We start from the raw sequence: 26,884 nt of genomic DNA, 5'->3' as shown, positions 1-26,884 counted from the left end.
TGCTTGACCAGAGCGGAGAGGATAGCCCCGGACCGGGCTGAACCGGACGCATGGCCAGGATGAGGAGCGCCTCTCCGGGTGAGTTTGGAGAACAAGCGAGCCTGTGTTAAGTCTGCTTATTATTGTATGAGCTCCCTCTATCTTTCCCAATTAGTACATTAGGCTAATTTGTCAGCGGTGCTGGGCTGAATTCTGGTCTGGGCAGATGTTGCAGGCAGGGTTGGGTCCGGCTCATGGCCATTTAATTGCTTCCTTCCCCGTGTAACTTGTTTCCCTCCATCTGGGCTGCGACTCATAATCCATTTTTGCATGTTGGCTCATTATCTCAGCGTCCATTTGCACCCACTAACTTGTCGTCTTGGAGGATGTGCGCCTTTTTTGATCACATTGGACAATTCGCAGAACACAAAGTTGAGTTTGTTCGCTGAGTGCAATTGGACTTTTAGGGGAAGTGCACCCCCACGTAGCTATTTGGGCTCGGCTGTAAACAGTGTCAAGTAAACACAAGTCGGGGACAAACAGCAGCAGGGAGACGTTGGAAAAGGAATTCCGTTTTGTGTCAGCCTTGTCATTTTGGGTTCGGGGTTGAAAAGTTCAAGCCATCCCGCCCCTGCACACCCTTTTGGAAAAGTCACTCTCGCTTTGTGGTGACCTCACCTCGGACCAGGAGGCTGAGAAGCCATTGTTGTCTTCATTTGGACGACAAACAAGTTGGAACTTGCTTTACTTGTTTGGGGCTTTAACAATTTTCTAAAGTCATTTTTACTATAAATCAATACCCCAAAAGCTTTTTTTCCCTTAATGTAGATTCGAATTCATCCACGTCTTGATAATGCGGGAAAAACTGGGGTTATCCTTGTTTAATTATGTATTTTTTTACGTTAAAAAAATTAACTTTTTCTGTCAAATGCAAACATATTCAGAAACCAATCACAACTATCAGTCAAAGAATATATGGCGGAAAACACTCAGACGACTTGAAGTTCCGCACTGAGACCCCCAATTTAGCCAACTTTCAAAATTGTCCGATATGCATGTGTGATACATCATTGGAAAACGCGAGAGCAGAATTACAGACGCCACGATTTTAACGAGATATTATCGCGTACTTACCTTGTTTCGATCCAAGACCGCCATGTAGCATGTATCACTGAGTGTCAAGACACAGCTGTGAATGGCCACAGCTGGATTTTTTGGGGGGGATTTTATTGGTGAAACATGATAAAATAACAAGGGTCACGTTGCAGAAATCACAGACATCAAGGAGTGGTCGAGATATTCTTTTTCATATATTTACCCTTTTAAACATTTTTTTTCTCCAAATTTTTTGGGGGGATCGATTATTTATCATCTAACATATCGGAGAAAATGCAACAGTCACAAAAAAAAAAAAAAAAAAAAAAATACAATTAAGTGATAGTTATGAGGTAGATATCCGTGACCTTTTTACAGACGCCATTTTTTTCATTGTAACATAAATTGTTTAAAAGTTTAAAATATGTGAGTGAATAATTTTTTTAAAGTCGTTTTTTTTAAACGAAATATCAGACATCAATTAATGATTCTAAGGAGAAAAAAAAAGATAGACATTTTGAACGGCTGGGTTGAAACAAAAGCGGTTGCCCGACGTCTGTAAACGGGGGTTTTCAGGGTAAAACGGACAAAATAAAAATTGTTTGGGGGCTTCATGTGCCATGAATCTGCTATGGCAGCATATAGACATATTGTTCTGTCAAACACAACAGTTGTTTTGGCTTAAAATACAGCAGTTTCTTCTAAAGAGGAGTGGAAGAGCAGAAACTGCTTTTTCAGTCTTGTCTGTGTTTTCCGCCATATATGGTGTAACTGCAACTTCAAAAAGTATCGACCACATTGAAAGCAAGTGTGTAACAATTAAAAAAAAAAGTTGTTTACGAAAGTATATGTAAATATACTTGGACTGCATCTAAAATAACTTTGCAAATAAATCATATTTACATCAGAACCAAGCTTCTCCAGCAAATCAACAAAGAGTAAATAAACACAACCGAAAGCATATTGGTGTATATCAATTTTAATAAATCAAAGTGCAAAAACTTTATACAAAGGTATCATTTTATTTGGCATGCCTGTTGAATAACCTGGTCAATAAATCTTTTGGGCAACAACTTCACTAGAACTTACTGCTTCAGCCGATATGAGAAAAGTGTGATGCAAGTATTGTTGAATATATCAATCTAATTAAATCATAAATGTGAAAATGTTGACAAAAAGTATATAAACACATTCATTTGTCCTGTATGTAAGCTAACATGACCTCTACTGCAATGAAAAAGCATCCATAATTCAAATATTCCCTTCTTTTTCCACCATACCTATACAAAACCCCTCATTGAAATAAGCACTCAACATATCAGATGGATATTTTTCAGCTTTTCTGCTTATTTTCATCGTTTCCCAACACTTTAATCAAGCCCTACTGCCCATACATCCCATGCCTATTGCCCATTGCTCATGGGAGAAGCCACCTCATGCAGTCAGGTTAGGCGCGTCGTCCTCCCAACACAATGCCAATAAAACAAGCGAGAGAGCTTGGCTTTTTTCGAAATGAAAATGCGAAGCCATACGTCAAAAGATTGTGCTGGCAGCCTGCGAGGGTTCACGCGCAGGTCACGCAGCTCCAAGATGAATCTGCATGCTCTCCGAGCCACCAGCAGAGCTCGCTTTAGGCCAAGTTCACCGTCAGCCTGCGAAATGCTGTGCAGAGCACATGCAAGCAACACGCTTCCTCGGCCTTCCACAAAACAAAGAATAACATTAGGATGCTGTGAAAGGAAAACATTCTGCTGCTTTTCCCCAGCTCATTTGCATATTTCATCGTTCCTCACCATTACGTCTGAGGAGACGGCACAGGTGGAAATCTTTTCGGGGGGCATCAATGGAGCGAGATAGCAGGAGAGGAAAAATTGGGGTCAAAAGTTGAGGCGCGAGCAAGTCTCCGTCATCTGTTCGCTCATAATAGCGATCTTGACTCGTCGTCCTGCACACAAAAGGCAGAATAGCTTTGGATTACATATGTTGCAGCGTGCACTCCAGGTGAACCCTGCTTGCACGGTGACCCCGGGCACCCCCCAACACCCAACCCCATCCGCAGCCGTCCCCGCCAACAAGATGGAGTGGCTGGCGTTTTATTATCGCGCTTGATTGGTGAATTTCCTTTGAATAAATTGCGTTTGATATGTTTGGGGACGCCATTTGCATTCGGACGATTGATACTCTCGACCCGGTCACCGCGTAATGGGAAGGCCCTGCCTGCATGCACATGCACATGCACCCCCCGAAAAGAGCCCCCGGACCCCTTAAAAATCATTTAGCTGCTCTCATCCCGATCGTGTTGAATAGAAAGCTTTTAGGGGGACTGAAATGGCACAGATGGTTTTGGGGGGCACAATGAATGGATTTAAAGAAGACGCAATTTCAGGTTGAATTTTACTTTTAGGGACAGAATTGTGTTTTGTGTGCGTGTGTGTAAAAATGGGGATTGTAAAAGATAATTTCGTGGATTAAAAAAAAAAGAAATTCATTGAAATTATAGCTGATATTGGGGGAAAAAAACATTAATTTTAATCTGAATTGGTTGTTTATATAATTATCATTAAAAGTAAGTCATGACTGCTATATTCACATCAATAAAATGGCAAAGTGGACAAATTTATTGATTTATTCGTTGAGGTTAGCTCACTGAATGTCATGATTTAATTTCTAATATTTACCAATTAACAATTTTGTGCTTTTATTACTCATTCACTGTTCTTTATTTGTAATATTTAAATCTTAAGTGTTTGTCCGTGATGTCTTTAAGGATAAACTTGAATTCCTAATATTTTTTTTTAGCAAAAAGTACTATAAAAAATACATTCACAGTGGTAATTTAATCAATTTTATTTCTACAACCACACATTTCATTTTAAATCATGACAATGTAAACAAGTCAACCGTCACGCATCCACTAATCCATTTGAACTTGACAACAATCTAAAAAATAAAGATAATTCAAGCCCGAGTTCATCTTTTAAATGCCTTTTTAAATCCCACAACATCTTTCACGATCATATTGTCTAACATTTCATACATTTTCTGCAAATTGACTTTTTTTTTTTTTTTTTAACCCAGAATGCGCCACATTCACATTGAACGCGCAAGGATATTCATTATTATTACACATAGACAAGAGACCTTGTGCGAGCCGCCAGCACTTCACTCATAATCTAAATTTACAGTATGCTGTCACGCAGGTAATGAATCTTACCTGAGCAGACCTTGCTGGAATTCTGGAGTGGAACAGCACACTCCACTGGCATTTGACGACAATAGATGTCCAATTATTTGAATTTAGAGGGCATGAATGATCATGCGTCTATGCAGTTGACGGCGATAGTCGTCTAGCCTCTCCTAGTTGAAATAGAATGGACGTTTTAGCCAATTATTTAGTTTTACATGTACGCAGGCCTTGATTATACGGTCGTTCAAATATGCTTAGCAAACAGCAACAAGTGCAAAGGCCTATCGAAAAATTATATTAATTATAATTTAACCTACCCTGGCCAAAAAATCACGCTAAGTTCTTCCTATACTCTGCTTCCACAATAATGTTGCCGTTTTAGTAATAATCACAGTTCAATCCATTCGTTTAGTATAATTTGTACTGAAAATCTCGGAATTTCTTTTTAAAGATTAGATCAGAAAATGTGCAAAAAATTGATCGTACTCACAAGAGAGCTCCTCGTTGGAGGGAACCAAGCATGCATGTGGACGGTCTCCTCAAATCCACGCTTGTCCAGAAGTCCAAGTCCGGGGTGAAGAGCGGGTCAGCGCGTCTAAGTGATATGAAAATGTCCCCCCTTTGGAAGAAGGGGGCACGCCTTGTTGTTTAACAAAGACTGTCAATGGGCAAGATTAATCAGAAACAAAATGGAAACTGTGTCACTTTGGGGTCAGGCACAAGTTATCTCTGTTTGGGGGAGTGAAGACAGAGAAGGGGATTTTTTTCGGAGGGGGGCATAAAGGGGAGAAAGGAAACGCTTTGGAATATTTGTAAAGTTTGGGCTTCTTGTTTGTGCCTGCAGAGGCCTCGGAGCATCTTGGACGAGTTTGGTTCACCTCCAACGTGGAGGAAAGGAGGCTGCACCGACACGTGATGGCTGAAGGTTAGAAATGTGGATTTACAACTATTTTGGGGGTGGTTTGAATGCACCAAAACGAAATGTGCTTATTTATTCACTTAGTAAAAAATAAGACTGGTAAATGCTTAAGAATAAATGAACAAATATTAATATATAGATGCATAATGGACGCTAGAAAATAGTGCAAAACATAATTTTCAGTCATTTTAAAGTCTGTATTATTGTGATAATTATTGATCATATTTATAGTAAAGACACCTATGCTTTTAGGTGATATAGTGGCAAAGCTATCATTTAAATATTATTAATTTGTGCTGAAATTAGATGTTTGCATATAAGATAACTTATAGTAAAAACTGTATATTTAAAAATTTTTCACATATTGCTCATATTTCTCGCCAAACATATTCGTCCTTGTATGATAAATCCTGCACGCATTCGTAGCGTTTTTGTTTTGCAGCCGTTGCTTGACCATACATGCTGCATTCAGCAATTGTTTCTGCTCGAACCTTTCGCAAGACATTTACTCTCAATGTGCTTCGAAGAATATTGTCATCTATCTTCCATGTGTGTTTATTGATGAGTTATGAGATATGCAAGGATGATCTGATTATTATCGGCAGTTGTTTTCAAGCCGAAATGAGCGGAATTTCTTGTGCAGTGATGCGAGGGGTGCTGTGTATTTTTATAAGCGTATGATTCGAGGATCTGCATGCACGTCAGTGTGCGTGAAGGTGTTGCTGATGATACCATGTTTGTTTGTTTTACTAAGATGTTTTCCCCTTATCAATAGGGACATAATTTTAATTCCACATATATTTTAATAATCACAAATTATGACTATTTCCCCTCATATTTGGTATTGTTTCTGCTGTTTTTTGCGTTGTAATCTGAAACCTCGCCCACACAAGTTTAACGACGCGCAGTAAACAAGTCAGTTGATTGGTTTTGCTGTGATCTAATAAGATCGAAGAAGGGAAAAAGGCTACGTAAGCCAGTCCGTCGAGGTTCTGCTGGTGCCAGTGCCATGCTTTCCATTGGTTCCTGTTTACATGATGCCCGCAGGACGCGCGGGGATTGGCGGCCGCGCTCACGTGACCACACAACTTTGTACATTTGACAGCGAGTAGGAGGGTTTTGTGGAGATCAGAAAAACGACAGCGCGATAAAAATTAGTATTGTTGCACTTCACAAATTAATGACCATGAGTTCCTACTTGATAAACTCCAACTATATCGAGCCGTCCTTTCCTCCATGCGACGAATACCAGCAGGGCGGATACATCCCCAACCCGGGGGACTACTACGAGCGGCCGAAAGACTCGGGCTTCCCCCACCACGAAGAGCCGTCCTACCCCAGGTCCAACTACACGGAACCGGGCTACGACTACGCCGGCGTGCCCGCCGCGGCCGCCGGACTGGACGATTTCGGTGACGGACACCTTTCCGCCGCTCAGCCGCCGCCAACGACGCTCGCTCAGAGCCACGGACCGCGCCTACAGGAGGGCTCCGGAGCGGGGGCCGCCAAAGACTGCAGCCTCGCCGGGGAAGTCTACCCTTGCGCGGGGAAGCAGGGCAAGGAGCCCGTGGTCTATCCCTGGATGAAAAAGGTCCACGTTAGCACCGGTGAGTTTCTCGTCAGGCTTTAAACACACATTGGCGCGCGTTGAGGGAGCACTAGTAGCAGGCGGCCCACTTTACAGCTGCAATTTACGACTATGGAGCAGCGGGGTCGGTAATTAAGGACCCTCGTAAATTTTATCGCCTGTGTTCTTCTGTCGCTTTTTAACCCAAACTGCCTCCTCCGTTGGAGTAGAGCCAGAGTGTAATATCCCATCGTGTTTAGTTCATCCCTGGATGCTTTAGACGTGCGTAAACATTCTGAACAAATAGTGCGTCGCTTTATTGGTTTTTAGGCAGAATCTATAGGAATTGTGTTTAACACCTGCCTGTGTGTGCGCCCCCCCACCCCTTTCACCCCTTCCTCCTCCCTCGACCTCCATGCACCCCTAGTCAATGCCAGTTACGCCGGAGGAGTGCCCAAGCGGTCCCGCACTGCCTACACCCGCCAGCAGGCTCTGGAGCTGGAGAAGGAGTTCCACTTCAACCGCTACCTGACCCGGCGCAGGCGGGTGGAGATCGCGCATACAATGTGCCTGTCCGAGCGTCAGGTCAAGATTTGGTTTCAGAACCGCAGGATGAAGTGGAAGAAGGAGCACAAGCTTCCCAATACCAAGATTCGCTCCAATTCGGCCTCGTCTTCGTCCACGTCCGGGGCCCAGCAACAGCAGATGAAAACAGGCCAACAGCTCGTCCCCACGCCGTGCACTGTGGCTCTATAGTGGCCCGATATTCCATGAAAACCCAAACTAGACTGAGATAGCAAAGAACACAAGTGGAAATGGACGGACCGAGTGAATATTTTTGCTGTATTTGCCCCTTTTTTTGCGTCTTCACATAAAAGCTTGAAATCCATTTTTTCCAATTCCCGCAATGGCGACTGAAGGGTTCACATTTGCTTTTGATTTTATTTTTTTTTTTTTGTGTTACAAATGAAGGATAACTGACAGTTAAACGGATCAAATAAAAAGTGTTGCATTTCACGTAAATGGCCAAATGGATAAGGCAAACGCTTGAATCCTGTCCTTTTGGATTTTTTTCCCAGTCAAATTTTCCACGGAAAATTCGAATATACTTGAAAGTTGTGATTTTGAAAGCAGATTCGTTTTAGGAGTTCCATTGTAGTCACGGTTGTGTGTTCGAATGTATAGTCCTGCAGGTGAAACGGCCACGTTGTAATGTACATATAGGCAAAATGAAGGCACAACGAGGAGTGCATTTCTACAGATACTTTTTTTGTGCTTGTTAGTTTAGTGTCGTCAGTTATTTGTTTGATTCGTGCTCGCTTGTCTCATGTCGTGTTGTTGGAAAACTGTGAATATTCCTTCGTGTTTGTGTCGACGTCTCACTAGTGACCCCTGTGTTGTGTAGACTCAATGTCCTTGTGAAATAAATGTGGATTCACTTGTAAGGCTGAGATGGCTTTTGATTTTTAATGATGGAATAACGTCGAAGAGCAAATGTAGGATTTGTATTTGGGGAAAAATAGGATTGCTGTATTTTGTTTGTGATAATTTGACTTTTTAAAGTCTAAATTTTAGAGATAATTATGTGAAACTCAATCCTCTGATGCCAAATTTAGGGGAGTTTTCTCTAAATTTCAACAATCATCCTCATCTGTAAATTTAACCCTTTCTGCTTCATCCAATTTGACAATGCGCTTTCCAAACAAAGCTCCCGGCTCGACTTTTGCCACCTAAACCCAAATCGCCAATCGCATTTCCCTCTTATTTCCCTGCCTAAGTGCACCAGAGTGCGAGTGTTGCTCACTACCTGCTACATCCAAACAATGAAGGGTTCAAGCAAAGGACACGGCCGAGCTGACCAATCACCGGCCCACAGCCCTTCTCGTGACCCCTGACCTCTCGACACATACAATGTTCAGACCATACATCAGTGCTGAGACCCCCGAGAGTCTTTTCTTCGCGCTGCAGATTGTGACCCCGAAACGGCACGGTGAAGAACAAAATTAAAAAAAGATTCTAATTTATATATTTAAAAAAATATATTCAAAATATACATTAATGTCATGTCAAAATAGTGCTGAGTGTGACTCCACCAAGAAGTCCAATTTCAAGTCATTTGCCAATAGAGGTCACTTCCAATGTGCTGAAATTTTAATTTGCTCATCACGTTGAATAATGAATGGCCCCGGGTTAGAAATAGATGGAAAATGGGTCTTATATTTTCATTTCAAGTCATCTCTTCAGAGCGCCGGTCACATCTTCTGTTCCCGCACTGACCAGGATGCCTTGTGAGTAGCTTGAAGTCAATTCAAAATATGTCTGCGTGTGTTCAATATAGTAGTGCAGACTTTTAATTTGCGTTAAAGTGTGTATGTTTTTAAGAAATATTTCTGTAAATTGAAATTTTTAACTTAAAATCTAAATTTACAGTGAGAGATTCCAATCCATTTGAACTAGAAGTGGTAGATTTTAGCGCCACATGCGGCTTTGGAGCCACAGTTTCTTTTAGATTAGATTAATTCACTCCTATTGAAGGTTGACAGTTGTCCGATCCATTTGCCAGTCTCTTCAGGTTGAAATGGATCACACGTCTGATATGACGTTTTGTTTCAAAAAATGTCTCAAATGCATCTGCAGAAGTGCCAAAAACCTCAAAATTTCACTGTATAAATCGTTTTTTGGGTTAAATGGAACAGTGTTGATCGAAGGTCCTTCAATTAAATTGTGGCAGACTTGGTAATCATATCCTTATTCAAAGAATCGATATGTTGTATCATGATGAAATTAATGATTCAGCTCAATTCTATTCCTAGTAGTATTTTGTACACATAAGTTAGCATTTCATTTGCACTAATTAATATTTTAAGCGCGCAAATTACCATTACTTTTTTTTGTATCTTTCTGCAAATTATCAGTAAATCACGATTTATACTGCTAATATAGTCAGTGAAGGCGACTGACGTCCAATCCATTTTGCCAAGCCGATTTATCTTGACAAGCTCTTGAAAACGGACGCTCTTGTACAAGATTTCTCCAAGTTTGATCATTTTTTTCCTTCACACTTGTTCTTGAGTTAATGTATTTGACAGCGTCAACTTTCACGAATGAATGGGTTTAACTGTATTTTTGTCAACGCACTGGCAGCACAAATGAAGTTTATTCGCTGCCAACCTTCCTAGTTTTAATGGAATAGACGTCTATTAGCCAGAAACTAAATTTAAATTCCATCCATCCATTATCTAAATTTAAAATAGACTAAAATTCACAGAAAGATGAAAAATAACATACACTTGGACGTTTGCTGCCGTCAATGGCACGGAATGAGTTAGGTTGAGAGTTCAGTAAGCCGTTTAAAATGATAAGAAACTCCGCTACTGACTTTTTGCCAACACACAAGCTGAGAGAATTTGGCAGCTGCCAGTTCAAAAGATTGGACGTCTATCGCCGTCAATTGCAGCTAATGATTCAATATGTCCATGACTATTTGAGTATAAAGGGAACTGTAGGGCGGTTTCAAGTTGTCAGGACAACTTGAAATGAAAGGTCCATTGAAGAAGAAAACACAATGGACCACGGCAACAATTGTAAATCATTAACAGAGTCCTCAGGGCGTAAGTTGCTTGCCATTATGCTTATTATTATTGTTGCACTTTTAATATATTTCTCCATTAAAAGACAGACGTCAGTTTTAAAGTCACCTTTATTGAAAAAAACAAACCACATGTGATATACTTCTGTAAATCCACTGCAGGAATTCAATTTTCTCACGATCACTGATGTCAGGCTATATCTCGACTTAAGCTAGCTGTTTAGAGCAGCTTGTCAACATTGTGCAAAGATACGCTCCTTGTTCTGGCCATCGTCCAAGCGCTCTTTGAACTCCTCCTCGCTGACATGATAAGAAGCTTTGCTTGCTGTAAACGAGTCCAAGACGTCACAGAGAAGCTCGATGTTCAAATACAAGAGTCGAGATGGGATTCCGTCTGTAATCAGAGAGAAGAAAAGCAAAATGTTCAGTTTACCGCTTATGTTTGGCAACACAAAGGCTGGCCGCAAGGGGTGGGAGTGCAGGGCCGGATGTCCACTAGTGATTAATTGACGTGGTGGGATTTTTCCACGCCCGCTTCTTGGTGTTGACTGAAAACAAGCGCCAAACGGTGCCGGAGAAGGACAGAAAAAGACCCTTCGCGAGCTCAAGTTAAGACTTTTGAGTGGTTAGCATAGAGGTTAGCTCATTGGCAGCGATAATTCACTACCAACCTCTCCCTGTCAAAATGCATTGGAAATCCATTGCCGTCAATGGCAGAAAATGAGTTAAACAATACCTGAAAAAATGGATGCGACACTTAACAGCATTGATCTATTAGCACCGATATCTAGTAGATCAATTGAAATTTAAACATTTAAAAAAAACTATGGTTTTCCTAAAATGTTACTCTGAAAAGTTTTTGCTGCGAAATAAAAATTTATGAAATTTAACTACCGTAATTTTCGCACTATAAGGCGCACCTGACTATAAGCTGCCACCCACCAAATTTGACATGAAAATGGCATTTGTTCATAGATAAGCCGCACTGGACTATAAGCCGCAGCTGTCCTCACTGTATTATAGGATATTTATACCAAAAAATATTAACCGGTACTACTTTATTTGACAGCGGCATCATAAGGCTGTCATAAGACCAAATGAACGTCCATGAACCGTCGTGAATGAAATCTCACCATTTTGATATGTGCAAATTTTGGTGTTTTTTCGAGCATGTTCTGAACTTCATTTTCATTTGCCCTGAAGAAGCCCTAACCCTAAACCCCAAATAACGCTCGACTTTGGTACTCCGCCCAGGTCAGGCCCGTGAATGAAAACTCACCATTTTGATAACTTAACATCTCATATTCTCATGAAGAGTCTCACCAATTTTGAGGAGGATCCAACTAACTGCCTCGGCGCAATGGTCTCAAAGGTGCACGCTGGTTTTCAACAAAAATGGCCTGGTTTTCAACATTCAATCCAAAATACCCGCTTTACTGTTGGGTTTGGAATATGGGTGCAAGAGACTTTGAAGCATTTTTGCACGAGGTATCGACTCCCAAAATTTCATCGCTCTACGTTGAAAAAAACCTAAATGGAGAAGCCTTTTTTTTTTAAATTCCAGGGGGCGATACTGAGCCATTTTGTAACATTTTTTACAACGTTGCCAAATTATTGAAATTTAAGTGAAGCTACATGTTTGTGCAAATTTTGCAAGAAGTTTCAAGAAGTTTCATTTGGCCATCACTGTTCTCTTAGGGGAGACGGTCAACCTCTGCTGTCAACACTGTTGTTGTCCAACATGCCTCCTAGCATGCATTGCAGTGCTATAGACGTAAATAACAGTCAAAATTCATGTTCTAAGCTAACTATTTCTTCAGTTACTGTTCTAGTTGTTTCATTAATTGCTAGTTATGGAATTTGGTAACACTTTATTTGACAGTGGTGCCATAAGACTGTCATAAGACCATCATAATAATGATATGACACTGCCATGAGCAATAATGAATGCTTATGACAGACATCATTTTGTTTCATCCTGCAAATTATCTCACTTTTGAATAGATGTAAAATATCCGAGCTGGACATAAATGGAGTTAGTGACATAATTTGCCGGATGACACTCAATGACATCAGTCGTAAGCATTTATCAATGCCTATGATAATATCATGTCATAATTATGACCGTTTTATGGCAGTCTTATGATGCCACTGTCAAATAAAGTGTTACTAATTAACCCAAATAAATCCACAAATAAGCCGCAGGATTCAAAATGAGGGGGAAAAGTAGCGGCTTATAGTCCGAAAATTACGGTATATGCTAAATCCCAAATTTTTCAAAATTGAATCATGGAAGAATTTGTAATATCGGCAAATATTTAATTGCCTAAAGAATCAATGCTGTATCGTCATAAAATTACTAATTAACACTCCTATAGTGTTGTATTTTTATAATATTTTGTACGCAAGTATTTCATTCAAACAAAATTCTGTCAGCACAAATTAGGTTTTTAGCAGCTTTCTGCAAATTATCCCAATGAAATCGATGATTTACACCATTAGTTTTGTATTCTTGTATAGTAATTTGTGCACGTATTTCATTCGCACAAAGGAATATTTTGTTCATATAAGAATTAGCATTTTATGTGTTTGTTCAAAACAAATTGGTGATTTACACCCCAGGTTTTTTTGTAGCATTTCGTACACAAGCATTTAATTCGTACAATATTTAAAAAAAATTTTGGTGCAAAAATCGTGTACAAAAATGTTGATTTACAACAAAAAGTCTTGAGTGATACATCCATGCAAACGTGGGTGTCACTGCTGAATCCTCCTTTTTCCTGCCATTAATGATTCACAGGCTGAAATAAAAGCGATTTAAGTCACGTGACGCTACTCCATGTTATGGCAGCGGGGAGCAACTCGATGATTCTCGTGATAGCCCCACTTTTCACGAGGGGAGTCCTCCACCAGCTTATATCGCTTGGAGAGCAGCAGCAGTAAAAAAACAACAACGCAAAAGCAGATAGGAGAAACGCATGTGTTTGTATGCTTGTGTGTGTGAGTGTTGTGTGTGGGGGATGTATTACACGGCTGTCACAGACGGATATGTTTTTCCACGCGGAGAGACCTCGAGCTTTGGGAGGATGGATTTTATTTGGAGGCATTTCCGCCGATTGTTCGGTTTTGTGGTGAGTTATTGCAGCCAAAAGCAGAGGTCAGTATAAATACTTGATGAAATTATATATGTATGTATGAATGTTTGTAAATATGTGTTATGTATTATACACACGCACAAATATGGCCTCTAAAATTATATTTATATAAGAGTCTAGTATAAGAGGCGTTTATATTAAATCAAGTTTGTAACAATGTAAATAAAATTGCTATACCTTCAATTAGTGGTTTTGTTTTCAAATTATTTTAAGTGAAAACATTTTGACAAATTAATATTTGGAATCCGCAATGTAACATTTTTATGAGTTCTAGAAAAAAAATGGTCATAATTTTACAAACCTTAAGCAAATGGCTCATGCTATTGTATTTTGATTTGTGCGTAAACAGCGTTGATTCCCGTCAAATGACGAGTGCGAAAGTAGGTGACCGCCGTTGGGGGGAAAAGGAGCTTGTAATGGAAGACGGAGTGCCAGGCGGGCCGGCTCGGCCGCGCTGAGGTCACGGCGCCGCGGCGTGATTTATGGGCGCCGGGACTCGGGGAAGATGGGGCTCCGCACCTAATGACTATTCGATCCGTTGCTGCATGGGAAAAATGCTTACCGGCCGAGAGGGAAACAACAAACAGCGCATTTGCATAAAGCTATTTTCTACCTTCTTTGACTAAACATTTGACTGGAGTGGCTTGTTTTGCTTCACATTTTTGATTTGAAAGAATATTTCGTCATATGTATAATTGTATAATAAAATCTGAAATTATTTTTCTCTTTATTTCAGAACTTTGGGCCCATAAAAGCCCATCAAGCGTCGCAAAACTCCCCCGGTAAGTCTATATTCTTCTTTATTGATTTCTCTTTTCTTCCCTATATTTGTGGCAAATAATAAGTATGACGCCCACCTCAAGGAAGGCTTGCCTGCCTGCCATGAGCAGCGTGTGACTTTTCTTTGGATGTTCAGGCCGGGAGCAATAATTCCTCGTGGTGCACTTGTCTGCGAGCTGTAATTTGTCACCATAAACGTGACGACGAAACCTCTTGGAGCGCTGCCTCGCTCCTTTCAAAAAGCCATTTCCACTCCAGCCATGTGCACGTGCGATACATATTTATATATTTGATACATCTGTTTACCGGCCGCGTCGATGACTTTTAACCCTTTTGTTGAAAAGAGAGGGGAAGAATCAGCAGTTTTAGCACAAAGAGGTCAATAATTAATCCTCAGCATCCCACGCGGACTGACTTTTTCTTCTTCCCCCAACAAAAAAAAGGAGCGAGCGTGCATGTTGAAAGCTGACGAGACGTTTTTCTTTCTCTTAAGAAAAAAAGGCAACATTACCATGCCGAGGGATTCCCCACGCATGCACTGCTTGCTCCTCCATCCACTTTGCCTGCAAGTCATTTCATCCAGTTAATCATTAAGAACCCCCACATACACACATTCCTTGTCTTCTGGTTCTATTAAGGATGCACTTTTGTGATTATGTTCAATTTCTCCCTCGCCCTCATTTGCTTGCATGAGGAGGAGGAAGAGGAGGAGGAAGAGGAGGAGGAGGAGAGGCAGCAGCTTAATTTGAACTAAGGCGCGACTTCATTTGCATAATTTTTCTTGTCTATGGTGTGACGACGCGGTTCGGGCCATTTGAGTGGCGATCACACAAGAGGGTCCAGTCCAGTCCGGTCCAGCCTCCTTATACGCAGAAGCATCGCTTCCAATGGCCTGACGATCAATTGGAGCCCTCCGAGCCAGATAAGACTTATCTTGGCTGACCCGCCCGCTTTCCTAATCTCCATGTACACATCCACGTCGAGTGGGGAAGACACGAAGAAGAAGACGAGGAGAAAAAAAAAAGCAAAGGGGGGCTTCTTCTCCTCCTCTCCTCTTTTTTTTCTCCCCTCTCTCGACTCTCCTTGTTGTGGTGGCTGCGTGCGTGCATGCATGGCGCTCGCTCGCTTCCTCAACTTTCCTCCGGATTACTACTTTGATCGATTTCGCCGCTGAATGAGAAAATATTGCTCGCTACTCTGCATTGGTCGTCAGAGGTTAAGGTAAGCAGGCCAGGAAGGAGCTGCCTATATGCTCGCCTCGGTTCTAAATGGCCGAGTTTGGGTGTCGCGCGCGCGGTGATTTATCACCGTGTGACTTGGATCGCGGTTCAGGAAGAGTTCACACACACGAGCAGATTTCTCTTAACGCGGAGGAGGACAACATGAGATCAAGGCTGATTTCGAGAGGCGCCCTTTTTGGGGGATTAATGTGCGGATTTGACAAAGAATCGCGGGGAAAAGGGAGTTGCTGCAGATGCAATCGGGACGATAAGTTTGGGTTTTGCTGGACATCATTTTCAACAGATTGATTTGCTTGTCAGGCATGCTTGCAACAATGCATTTTGCAAAGTATTTTAAAAATAATATATATTTTCTTAGTAAATTAATCATAACCTTCTAAAACGAAATTAATGTAAGGCATATTTAAGACGATTTATTATTTAAAGGAAATGCAAAAACATTTTAACGTTTTATTGCCAAATGTATCACATTTGATACACTTAGAATTAGATGATTTTGAGACCCCAATTCAAGAATTATGAAATTTCTTTCTCAAGAGCATTGTTGGATGCAAGTCAACACATTCATCTGCAGATTTCATGAGAAAAAAAATCAGGATTTAGAAAGGGTTATAGATGTTAGAGCGCTTATTACACATGTTCATTATGATTATTCTTTGTTACAAATTTGAAAAAAAAAAGCTTCATTAAGACCTTATTTTTCAAATTTTGTCATTCTCTGACAATTGATTCATGTTGCAGGCGTTGAAGGGTTAAAATGTTTTGGGTTTTTTAAATTTCCATTCTACTCATTTTTTAATCGAATGATTTAATTTTTCCAAATATGTTCTATTGTATCATAATGATAAAACTGTAGCTCAACTGCATGCGCTTTTGCCATATTTGCTCCAGGACGTTCAGCCGCCAGATGCCTTTATTATGGGTCAGCATAGGAAAAGTTCACATTGTGGTTCTAAAGATGCACTATAATGTCCACCCGGTTTTTCAGGTTTTTTTGGGGAAGATATTATCTGTAAAAAGAGAGAAGGAATGTAGTCAGAACCAAAATTGATCCAACTTGTTTTCAACGGGGAATCGCATTGGAATTTTGATTGTTATTACTCAGATTTAATATGACGTTCTTGTTAAGCGTCGTCCCCGAGTCAGCTTTTGAGCGTTGTTTAGCGCAGATGGTAATAAAAGGTCGTCGGGCGCGAGCGAGCCATAAGGTAAACGGTAATGTTGTGCAGGAGCGGCGGGCCCAATCTCGCTCGCCTATAGCGCGCAGTGTCAGGGCCGCATTGAAAAGTAAGATGGATCGCCACCATTTCGTCTCCTCACAGTGCTTGTTGTAACCCCAGGTTCACCCGAGGAGGCCATTGGCGGAGAGGCGTCACGTGACCACGGGGTGCCAATGTTCTTCTACAAGGGTGTCAAGACCCTGTCACTTTGTGAAATAAATATTGGGAAACGGCGAGATGCAAAAGGCAACCTACTACGACAGCTCGGCAATTTACACTGGCTACCCGTATCAAAGCGCAAATGGCTTCAGTTATGATGCCAATCAGGTCCAATATCCCCGCGCCTCTCATGTGGAAAGTGACTACCATCGACCCGCCTGCTCGCTGCAGTCTCCCGACGGCTCGGCGGCGGAGAGCCGCGGCGACGGAAGCGCCGCGCAGCCGCCGCCGCCGCCGTCCACCGAGAGCAGCCCGACGCCCTCACGCTCTCCCTCGGATGCCGGCAAGCCGAGCGGAGCCAAAAGCGGCTCGCCGTCGTCGGCCAATCGCGGCAAGCAGATCTTTCCCTGGATGAAGGAGTCACGCCAGAACACCAAGCAGAAACCCGCAAATAGCGCCAGTTCAGGTACAACACACGCAACTTGGGCATTCATGTTATGGGAGAGGGGAAACATTTAATACTCCCACTGAGAAGGCCATGGCAAATGTAAACGTCACGTTGAGGGAATTTTTACATGCGACTTCATCAACACGTCTGAGTGTTCCTCTTAATTCTGTATATGGAAAGGACATTTGGGGAATTTAAAGGGCCTCTCTCCCTCCCCAGCCCCCTTGCTTTGGGCTTAGATCCCACAGTTGGCCTGCAGATGACCTCTGCCTACTGTAAACACACACATGCACTCATCACATAGCGTCCCCGCCGAGTCAACAAACAAACCAACATCAAGCAGTTGGCCCAACCCAGTCTTCCACTCTAAGACCAACTCCAAAATGTAGCATGGCTTCAAAACGGATAACTGTGTTTTTTCCCTTTTAAACAAATAACTGCATGGTGTAAACTACCATCATACTCATTTGACCCCCATACCAAAGAATATGGATGACTGGGTTGGTTGGCTCTTTTTATTGACCCAGAGGACTTTTTGATTGATGTACATTTATTAAACATATAGCATGTAAAAGGACCCAATTGGGCTATAATAGGGTCACTCTAGCACTTGGGTCAATTTGATCCTCCAAAAATCCAGTTTTTTGATTACTTGTTCCTTTTTTTGAACAATGCAATGATTATATATATATCTATATATCTATATATATCTATATATATATATGGCGGAAAACACAGACAAGGCTGAAAACGGCGGAAAACATTCAGGTGACTTGAAGTTACGCTCTGAGAGCCCCAATTTAGCCAAATTTCAAAATTGTCCGATATGCATGTGTGATACATCATTGTAAAGCTTAAAATCTCAATTTTCTGGGGGAAGAAAAATTTTGAGCAGGAGGGCATTTAAAAAAAAAAATTTTTTTTTGAACAGCAAAACCCTATCTGGAGGTGAAAGCACGCGAGAACAGAATTACAGACGCCATGACTTTAACGCGAAATTATCGCGTACCTACTGTGTTTCGATCCAAAAACTCCATGTAGCATGTATCACTGAGTGTCAAGACACAGCTGTGAATGGCCACAGATGGATTTGGGGGGATTTTATGGGTGAAACAGTGTAATATAACAAGGGTCGCGATGCAGAAATCGCAGACATCAAGGAGTGGTTGAGATTTTCTTTTTTCATATATTTACCCTTTTAAAAAAAAAATTCAACTTTTTTTTGTTTGGATCAATTATTTATCTAACATATCGGAGAAAATGCGACACTAACAAAAAAATACAATTAAGCGATAGTTATGAGGAAGATATCCGTGACTTTTTTACAGACGCCATTTTTTAAATTGTGACATAAATTGTTTAAAAGTTTAAAATATGTGAGTGAATAATTTTTTAAAGTCGTTTTTTTTTTCTAATGAAATATGAGACATCAATGAATGATTCTAAGCTAAAAACGATAGACATTTTAAATAATAAATATAATTAATTACCTGTGTTTTATGGCTGGGTTGAAACAAAAGCGGTTGCGCGATGTCTGTAAACGGGGGTTTTCAGGGTAGGACGGACAAATTAAAAATAGTTCTGGGGCTTATTGTGCCATGAATCTGCTACGGCAGCATATAGACATATTGTTCTATCAAACGCAACAGTTGTTTAAGCTTAAAATACAGCAGTTTCTTTTAAAGAGGAGTGCAAGAGCAGAAACTGCTTTTTCAGTCTTGTCTGTGTTTTCCGCCAAAAGCAGTTTCTGCTCTTGCACCCCTCTTTAAAATAAACTGCTGTATTTTAAACCAAAAGAACTGTTGTTTTTAATAGAACAATATGCTGCCATAGCAGATTCATGGGGCATTAAGCCCCCGAACTATTTTTAATTTGTCCGTTTTACCCTGAAAACCCCCGTTTACAGACGTCGCGCAACCGCTTTTGTTTCAACCCAGCCATAAAACGAAGGTAATATACTTATTATTCAAAATGTCTGTTAGTTTTAAGCTTAGAATCTTTAATTGATGTCTCATATTTTATTAAAAAAAAAAAAAAACGACTTTAAAAAATTATTCACTCACATATTTTAAACTTTCAAACAAATTATGTCACAATGAAAAAAATGGCGTCTGTAAAAAAGACACAGAGCTCTACCTTATAACTATCGCTTAATTGTATTTTTTTTGTTACTGTTGCATTTTCTCAGATATGTTAGATGATTAATAACTGATCCAAACAAAGAAAAATTGAAAAAAAAAACGCTTATAAGGGTAAATATATGAAAAAGAAAATCTCGACCACTCCTTGATGTCTGTGATTTCTGCATCGCGACCCTTGTTATATTACCATGTTTCGCCCATAAAATCCCAAAATAATCCAGCTGTGGCCATTCACAGCTGTGTATTGACACTCAGTGATACATGCTACATGGAGTTTTTGGATCGAAACAAGGTAAGTACGCGATAATATCTCGTCAAAGTCATGGCGTCTGTAATTCTGGTCTCATGTGCTCTCACCTCCAAATAGGGTTTTGCTGTTTAAAAAACATTAATTTTTTTCAAAATGCCCTCCTGTTAAAAATTTTTCTTCCCTCAGAAAATTGAGATTTCCAATGATGTATCACACATGCATATCAGACAATTTTGAAATATATGTATAATATGGCGGAAAACACTCAGGTGACTTGAAGTTCCGCTCTGAGACCCCCAATTTGGCCTAATTTCAAAATTGTCCAATATGCATGTGTGACACATCATTGGAAAGCTCAATTTTCTGTGGGAAGAAAATTTCTGAACAGGAGGGCATTAAAAAAAAAAAAAAAAAGAAATTAAACAGAAAAGATGGAGATGAGAGCATGCGAGAGCAGAATTAAAGACGCCACGATTTTAACGAGACTTGTTTCAATCCAAAAACTCCATGTAGTATGTATCAATTAATGATTCTAAGATAAAAATGACAGACATTTCGAATAATAAATACGATTACTTCTTTTTATGGCTGGGTTGAAACAAAAGCGGTTGCGCGACGTCTGTAAACGGGGGTTTTCAGGGTAAAACGGACAAATTAAAAATAGTTTGGGAGCTTAATGCGCCATGAATCTGCTATGGCAGCATATAGACATATTGTTCTATCAAACGCAACAGTTCTTTTGGCTTAAATAAAACACAGCAGTTTATTTTAAGGAGGGGTGCAAGAGCAGAAACTGCTTTTTCAGCCTTATATATATATATATATATATATATATATATATATATATGAGAGTGAGAGGGATGTTTCTTTATTGAAAAAAATAAAGATATCTGAAAAAATAACAGAATTTGGATTATGAAAGCAACTATTTAACAATTGGATTAACATGACTCCCCAAAAATAGGTGTTTTGGGTTACTCAGACCTTTTTTTTTTTGACAGATTGAAATTGTTTTAGTTATAACTTTTCATAAATGTGTATTTTACCGACCAAATTTGTTGGTTTTAAAATGGCCTAATTTTGGTTATAAAACTATATTCTACCCAAAAACCTGGGTGAGTTGGATCAAAACAGCCTAAATAGTTGTTGGCCTATTTTTGACCCATTTGAAAAAAAAAAACATTCTTAAGAATAAATGTACATGCTAAATGAAGTGGGTATAAAATAAACCAATTCGAGAAAAAGAGACCAGCAACCACTTGGATTATTCAGACCCAAATAGCTAAATAACCCATTTTGGAGGATCAAGCTAACTCAAGTGGTAATGAATGCCCTTTTAACTGCTTTAACCCAACTCTTTTTAATGTACATTTTTGCATTTTGTGCATCTGAGGTTGATGTGAAGTTTTTGGATCAAAATAACCCAACTATTTTAGTTATTTTAAGAACATCACATACTTACTTTTCTGTGTCATATATGTACACTGCCCCCCTTTCCTAAACTATTACATCACGATCCTCCTGAAATTCTATTCTATGCTGTCTCAGTGGAGCTTATGTCATTCTCCAGTCCCTCCGCGCCACGTTTTGCACGACAGGTAGTAAAATTTACTGCTTGTTGTTGGCCGCCCGCCACATAAAGTAAGAAGTGTGTCTGGCTTTTGTGAAGTCGGGCTGCAAGAAGGGGCAGGCTTATCTGGGAAGCTGCACTCACAATGAGAAATGTGCCTTAGGCGTGTGCTACCGTGCAACTGCAAGCAACGGGGATTCCGAATACGACACTCTGGCCTACTATTTGAAAGTTGTACTTTCCTGCTTTGTGGTTTGCGCCGAGACTCATGTTTGCTATGAGATACTTTTAGTGGAACACGCTTTCATCGCATGACTTTTGGGTACACCAACTCCATGTAATTCTGTCTTTGTGAGGACTCATGTTGTGATGACAGTGATGGAGAATAATATGCTCGTTTCTCCTTAGGCGAGAACTTGTGATACACAGAATGTCTACCAAAATGTAAAGTTAGCCAAAATCCCAGGCATTTTTTCACCAAATGGTTTAACACTGCATTTTGTGTATAATAGCAGTCAATGCATGCAGCAGCAATTGTGGAGGCCCATCTGTGTAATAAGATGAGGTGATTATGCATTTATATGATTTTTACAGTCATGAGGGTCGTCTGAGAGAAACCGCAATGTGTCCCAGGATGAAAATGAGTTTGACATATGGGATACTTTGTTCTTCTGCATCAGTTCAAAGATCAGTTTATAATATTTGCAGATGTTTTGAAGCATGGATGCTCATACTTCAAGCTGCAATCATAATGAACATTTTTTCAGTTTGGTTTAAGAGAACCACAGATTCCTGTTTGTCTAATCCATATAACTAACACTTGGGGTATTTTTACCCAAATAGTTGAATGACTCAATTGTTTGGGTAAAATCATCCCGATTTTTTGGGTGGTTTAAAAACATCTACTAATAAGTTCAAAATCGACAAATTTTGGACAAAAAAAGGGGACCAACAACTACTTGGGTTATTTTGACCAAATGGTTGAATCATCTTATTTGTAGGGTTACATCAACCAATTTTTGGTTGGTCAATACTGTATAGAAACAGGTTGAAAATGGCCCAATTGGGTGATAAAGTACTCTTGGGTTAATTTTGTCCCCCAGATTTTGTTATTCAACTCCATAATGCAGTTGTAGTTGGTCTCTTTTAGTGTCAATTAACTTTCTGAATGGTTTTTAAGCTCTATTTTAAATTCCTATTTAAAAACAATGGGGGGCGGGGGTAGTATAAGTAAAAATAAATAACTACTAAGTAAGTAGTATAAGTATAAAATAAGTAAAATAACTACTATTACAACTTTTTTTTTTTTTGCAAATTTGTCAAATTAAAAAAAAAAAAATCCATATTTATATGTATAATAAGCCCTCAAATATCTATAACCCTTGCTAAATCTTCATTTTTTTCACATGGAACCTGCAGCAGATGCATCTGTTGACTTGCATCCATCAATTTTTTTGAGAAAGATATGTCAAAATTCTGAATTAGTCTCAAAATCATTAAATTTTGACTCACAAATGTGATATGTTTGGTTATAAATGGTTAAATACATTTACAAAGTAGAGACAGTTTGTTTAAAAAAAAAAGTGACTGAATACCTCTTGAAGAACTTTATTTTGACCCAAAAAAATGAAGACAGTTATCCCTCATTTTTCACGGTTAAATGGCACCAGAACCTGCCGCGATAAGTGAAAAGTACTGCCCCTGATATATTTATTATTATGATTTAGCATTGGAAAGAGAAACATATAAGACATGTTTTTTCACTTTTTTTCCCAAAAATATAATAATACAAAAATAAAATTATATATATTTTAATAAATAGTCTTTAAGCACTTCAAATGTAATCATTCTTAAGTTTTGAACATGTTACTGTCACTGAATTCTTTTAAAACAATAATAAAGTAGAAAAATGTCTGTCTTTGTTAAATGCTTCATTGAGTGAGTCCACTCCAATCTGCTCAAGCTGCTCACTTACACACAATGAGTTGCCACAGCAACTGTTTAACAAGTTAAACGATGATTGACGCATGCAGCGCTTTGCAGTTTTGGCTTCCAAGATCAAACCTAAACATCTGTTAATAATCGTTAACTTCAATAAGCAACTCCAGTGCACTTCCTGACTAAGCAGCATACTGCATTTTATTTTTTTTAAACTGAAAAAAATCTGCGATGGACTGAGGAAGTTTGAAGCGCGAAGTAGCGAGGGATCACGCCATTTATGGGGTGTAAGAAAATAAATGTTTATTGGTCCGTTTTTCACAAAGATTGGGTTACTATACGAACCCAACAGTTTTTGAAGTGTACCTCTAAAAACAGTTGGGTTAACTCATTTACTGCCATTGACGGCGATATACGTGAGTGAGTGTGATATATGAAAATGTGGTCTGGGAACAGTTAACTGCAGTCGCAATAGACACCAGAGCCACTGACGGCGATAGACGTCCAATCTTTTTAGACTGGGAATGATTGCTGCCAGCCCTCTCAGTCTATATGGATTGGACGTCTATCTTTGTCAATGGTAGGGAATGAGTTTTGGTTGTTTTTTTGACCAAATGGGCCAATATTAAGGCTCTCTGACAATGTCGACAGTCAGCAAACACTCATGGCGTTGTCTTATCAGCTGTGTTCTGCTTTCACTCTCACTGGATTGCCCATTGACACCCTCCTCCTTTTGACAGTGGAGAGCTGCCCAGGAGACAAGAGTCCTCCCGGATCGGCGGCCTCCAAGCGGGCCCGGACTGCTTACACCAGCGCCCAGCTGGTGGAGTTGGAGAAGGAGTTCCACTTCAACCGCTACCTTTGCCGGCCACGTCGCGTGGAGATGGCCAACCTACTCAACCTGACCGAAAGACAGATCAAAATTTGGTTCCAGAACCGCAGGATGAAATACAAGAAGGATCAAAAAGGCGTGGGGATGATGCCGTCCCCTGGGGGCCAGTCCCCCCGCAGTCCGGTGGGCCCCACTTCGGGGGGAGGCTACCTCACCTCTATGCATTCTCTGGTCAACAGTGTTCCTTACGAGTCCCAGTCGCCCACCTCATATACTAAAAACCACCAGAACGCGTACGGAATGGCCCCATCGTACCCACCGCCTCTCAACAACTCCCATAAGAGGTACCCCGACTCGGCCACGCCCGAGTACGAAGCGCACGCCCTGCAGAGTGGCAACTACATGCAAGGCAGCCCCGTGTACGTCGGCGGTGGTTACGTGGAAGCCGCGCCCAACTCCGGGGCGTCGGTTTTCGGCCTCAGCCACCTCTCGCACCCGCCGCCGCCGTCCTCCAACATGGACTACAACGGAGCAATCACGATGGGCAACAGTCAGCACCACGGCGGGTGCGAGGCCGCCCCAACCTACACGGACCTTACGCCGCAATACTCTCAGGGAAGAATCCAGGAAGCGCCCAAACTGACTCATCTGTAGCGGTGCGAGGCGCAGCCGATCCATCAATCCGTCCGTATCACTCCGCCCATTGTCTCGCGGCCACCTACGGACCGCATCACCCCCTTTTCTTTGTGTGCCTCCACACTGCGTCGAGCTTCTTTATTTCTTTAGCTTTTCCTTATAGTTTGATGACGTGTGACGTAGCATATAGGATAAATAATCTTTTTTCTCTTTTAATTTTGCTCCAAAAGACATTTCCGCAGGCTCGAGGAGGGCCTATTTAATCGATTTTGAAATGTTTTTTTTTTTTTCAAATTCAAAACAGGGTATTATGTAAACATGTTAGTCGTTTTTTTATGTGAACTTATTTATCCGCATTTGAAGTTAATTTTTTAATGCATTTTGTTGCACTTGTGAAAGGATCCGATGCATTTGTCAAAATAAGGGTGACGAGCTATAATAGCCCTTTTTCTTGTCTTGTTCTATTTGGACTTTCTGATGTTATTTATTTTTTTAAGTGTTAAAAAAATAGTCCTGGTATTATTTGACAGCCTTCAGTGGGTTCGAGTCGTCCCTCTATTTTCAGTCCGCTCCATTTCCACCCTTCTTCTTCGATTGGATATTTAGTTTTTTATTAGTTTCCTCGCAAAATCAATTCAGTCGACGCAATAAGGGTGGAAAGAAGGATAACACGAGTTTCTTTTCGTACCACACTACGAACAATTTCATATACATTCCATGCTGCTCCGGTTCGAAATCAATAAAACCATTGAAATACGATCACAGCATATTTGTTTTAATTCAAATTAATTTCACAATGCACGTAATTTGTCTTTATTATGAGAAAATCGAGAATTAAATTTCTCTTAAATACACGGTAAAAAAAAAAAAAAAAAAAAAAAAAATCTGGCATTAATATCGTCGTGTACACAAGCAAAAGAAAAAAACGGCCTCGTTTATTTCCTTCTCTTCGCGATGAGACGTGAAGCAAATCCTCGGGTGGCCTTCTTGTTTCTCCCTTCCTGCGTGGGCACATCCATAATCATAAAAATGTCAGCCGGCGGACCCTTGAGCAGCCCCTGCAAATAGACAACAACCGAAATGAGAAATCGTTTGAAAACGAGCGTGTCTCAATGTGCTTGGACTCGCTTAATGTATTCTCATTCTGCTGCTGCAAAAAAAAAAGTCCAAATCACTTTGAAAGTGCACAAGCATTGAAAAAAATACATTTCAAAACAAATATTAATTTATGGTGATTTATAAAAATCGTATATAAACAGTTTTTTCATTTATTATAATAAAACGAATTCCATTTTCTGTTTCCCAAACAAAACAAAAACGCTTAATATGCTAATGTCGTTTCAAACATGCATTTCTTTCTCTTTCTCCAATCCCTATAAATAATTTCACCCCTAAAATTTAAATATGAACATGACTGATCCAACAGGACATTAGTGCATGACATATGGTTAGCAGGGAAACGTGGAACAATTGAACCCTGGCGTGTCAACGCTGGACTTTTAGCATCTTAGCCCTTCACTGATGCGACCCACATGTGCCACTAAAGAAGTAACTGGACCCAAACTAAAATACATTTTACACTCCATTCCCATCCGTGGGAAAGTTGCTTTAAATCACTCCTGTGTTGATGTGTGTAGGCTCAGCAAAAAGCCTCCACCCACTCAGTCCTTTTACACAAAGCCTGTGCGTTATTCCAAAATTCCCTATGGCAACCTTCTTTAACGTGTACCCCAAAAAATGCCTTTTTTTTTTTTTTTTTTTTTTTTTTTAAAGCTAAAGATAAACCCCAGGTGCATGGGCACCTCTGCATACTCACCCGTGTTGCGTTCAAGCCTCCCCGTTCAGGAAATCTCGCTTTTCTCCTCGTCCGTTTCTAATTTATCTTTGCAAAACCTCCCTCCAGCGACAGGCCGAGGCTGGAAACAGCCCGAAAAATGCTTCTAATGTGAGTGAGCAGTGTTTCTGGCCGCTTCCTGGCTGCATTTGATGCGGGGGAGAGTTAGAAGCCTTAAATGTGTTGTGAGGGCACCGAGCTGTCAGACCTTTTGGCGAGTAAGATTGATCGCGCGCAGGCTTCCAGCACTCTTTGTTTGGTGTATAAGCAACAAACTGCAGAGAGACCTATACCACTTCTTCCTCTCTCTTTAGTCACTATTTGTCTTTTGGATGGGAAATATA

At 40.4% G+C, this 26,884-nt stretch overlaps 2 protein-coding genes across 5 annotated transcripts; both read left to right on the top strand.

Moving 5' to 3' along the window:
• Window positions 1–25,555, top strand: hoxa3a (homeobox A3a). Of its 4 annotated transcripts, XM_057827406.1 has the most exons (5): window positions 16–78; window positions 5,106–5,186; window positions 14,228–14,273; window positions 16,853–17,357; window positions 23,979–25,555. In XM_057827406.1, exons 4-5 carry the CDS (start codon window positions 16,970–16,972, stop codon window positions 24,722–24,724), a joined length of 1,134 nt encoding a protein of 377 aa, XP_057683389.1. In that variant the 5' UTR covers window positions 16–78; window positions 5,106–5,186; window positions 14,228–14,273; window positions 16,853–16,969; the 3' UTR covers window positions 24,725–25,555. The 4 variants fall into 4 exon arrangements, with proteins under 4 accessions (XP_057683391.1, XP_057683389.1, XP_057683390.1 ...); XM_057827408.1 differs by lacking the exon at window positions 5,106–5,186 and having other exon boundaries at window positions 1–78; XM_057827407.1 differs by lacking the exons at window positions 16–78; window positions 5,106–5,186 and adding an exon at window positions 12,932–13,493.
• Window positions 5,918–8,186, top strand: hoxa4a (homeobox A4a). Its single transcript, XM_057827414.1, has 2 exons — window positions 5,918–6,787; window positions 7,175–8,186. The coding sequence occupies exons 1-2, from the start codon at window positions 6,361–6,363 to the stop codon at window positions 7,501–7,503; spliced, it is 756 nt and encodes a 251-aa protein (XP_057683397.1). The 5' UTR covers window positions 5,918–6,360; the 3' UTR covers window positions 7,504–8,186.
• Window positions 25,556–26,884: the final 1,329 nt, after the last annotated feature.

This window comes from Corythoichthys intestinalis, chromosome 22, assembly GCF_030265065.1.
Source record: "Corythoichthys intestinalis isolate RoL2023-P3 chromosome 22, ASM3026506v1, whole genome shotgun sequence".
Taxonomy (NCBI): Eukaryota; Metazoa; Chordata; class Actinopteri; order Syngnathiformes; family Syngnathidae; genus Corythoichthys; species Corythoichthys intestinalis.
The sequence above is the reverse complement of the archived record's forward strand: the minus strand, read 5'-3'. Positions and strand labels throughout refer to the sequence as shown.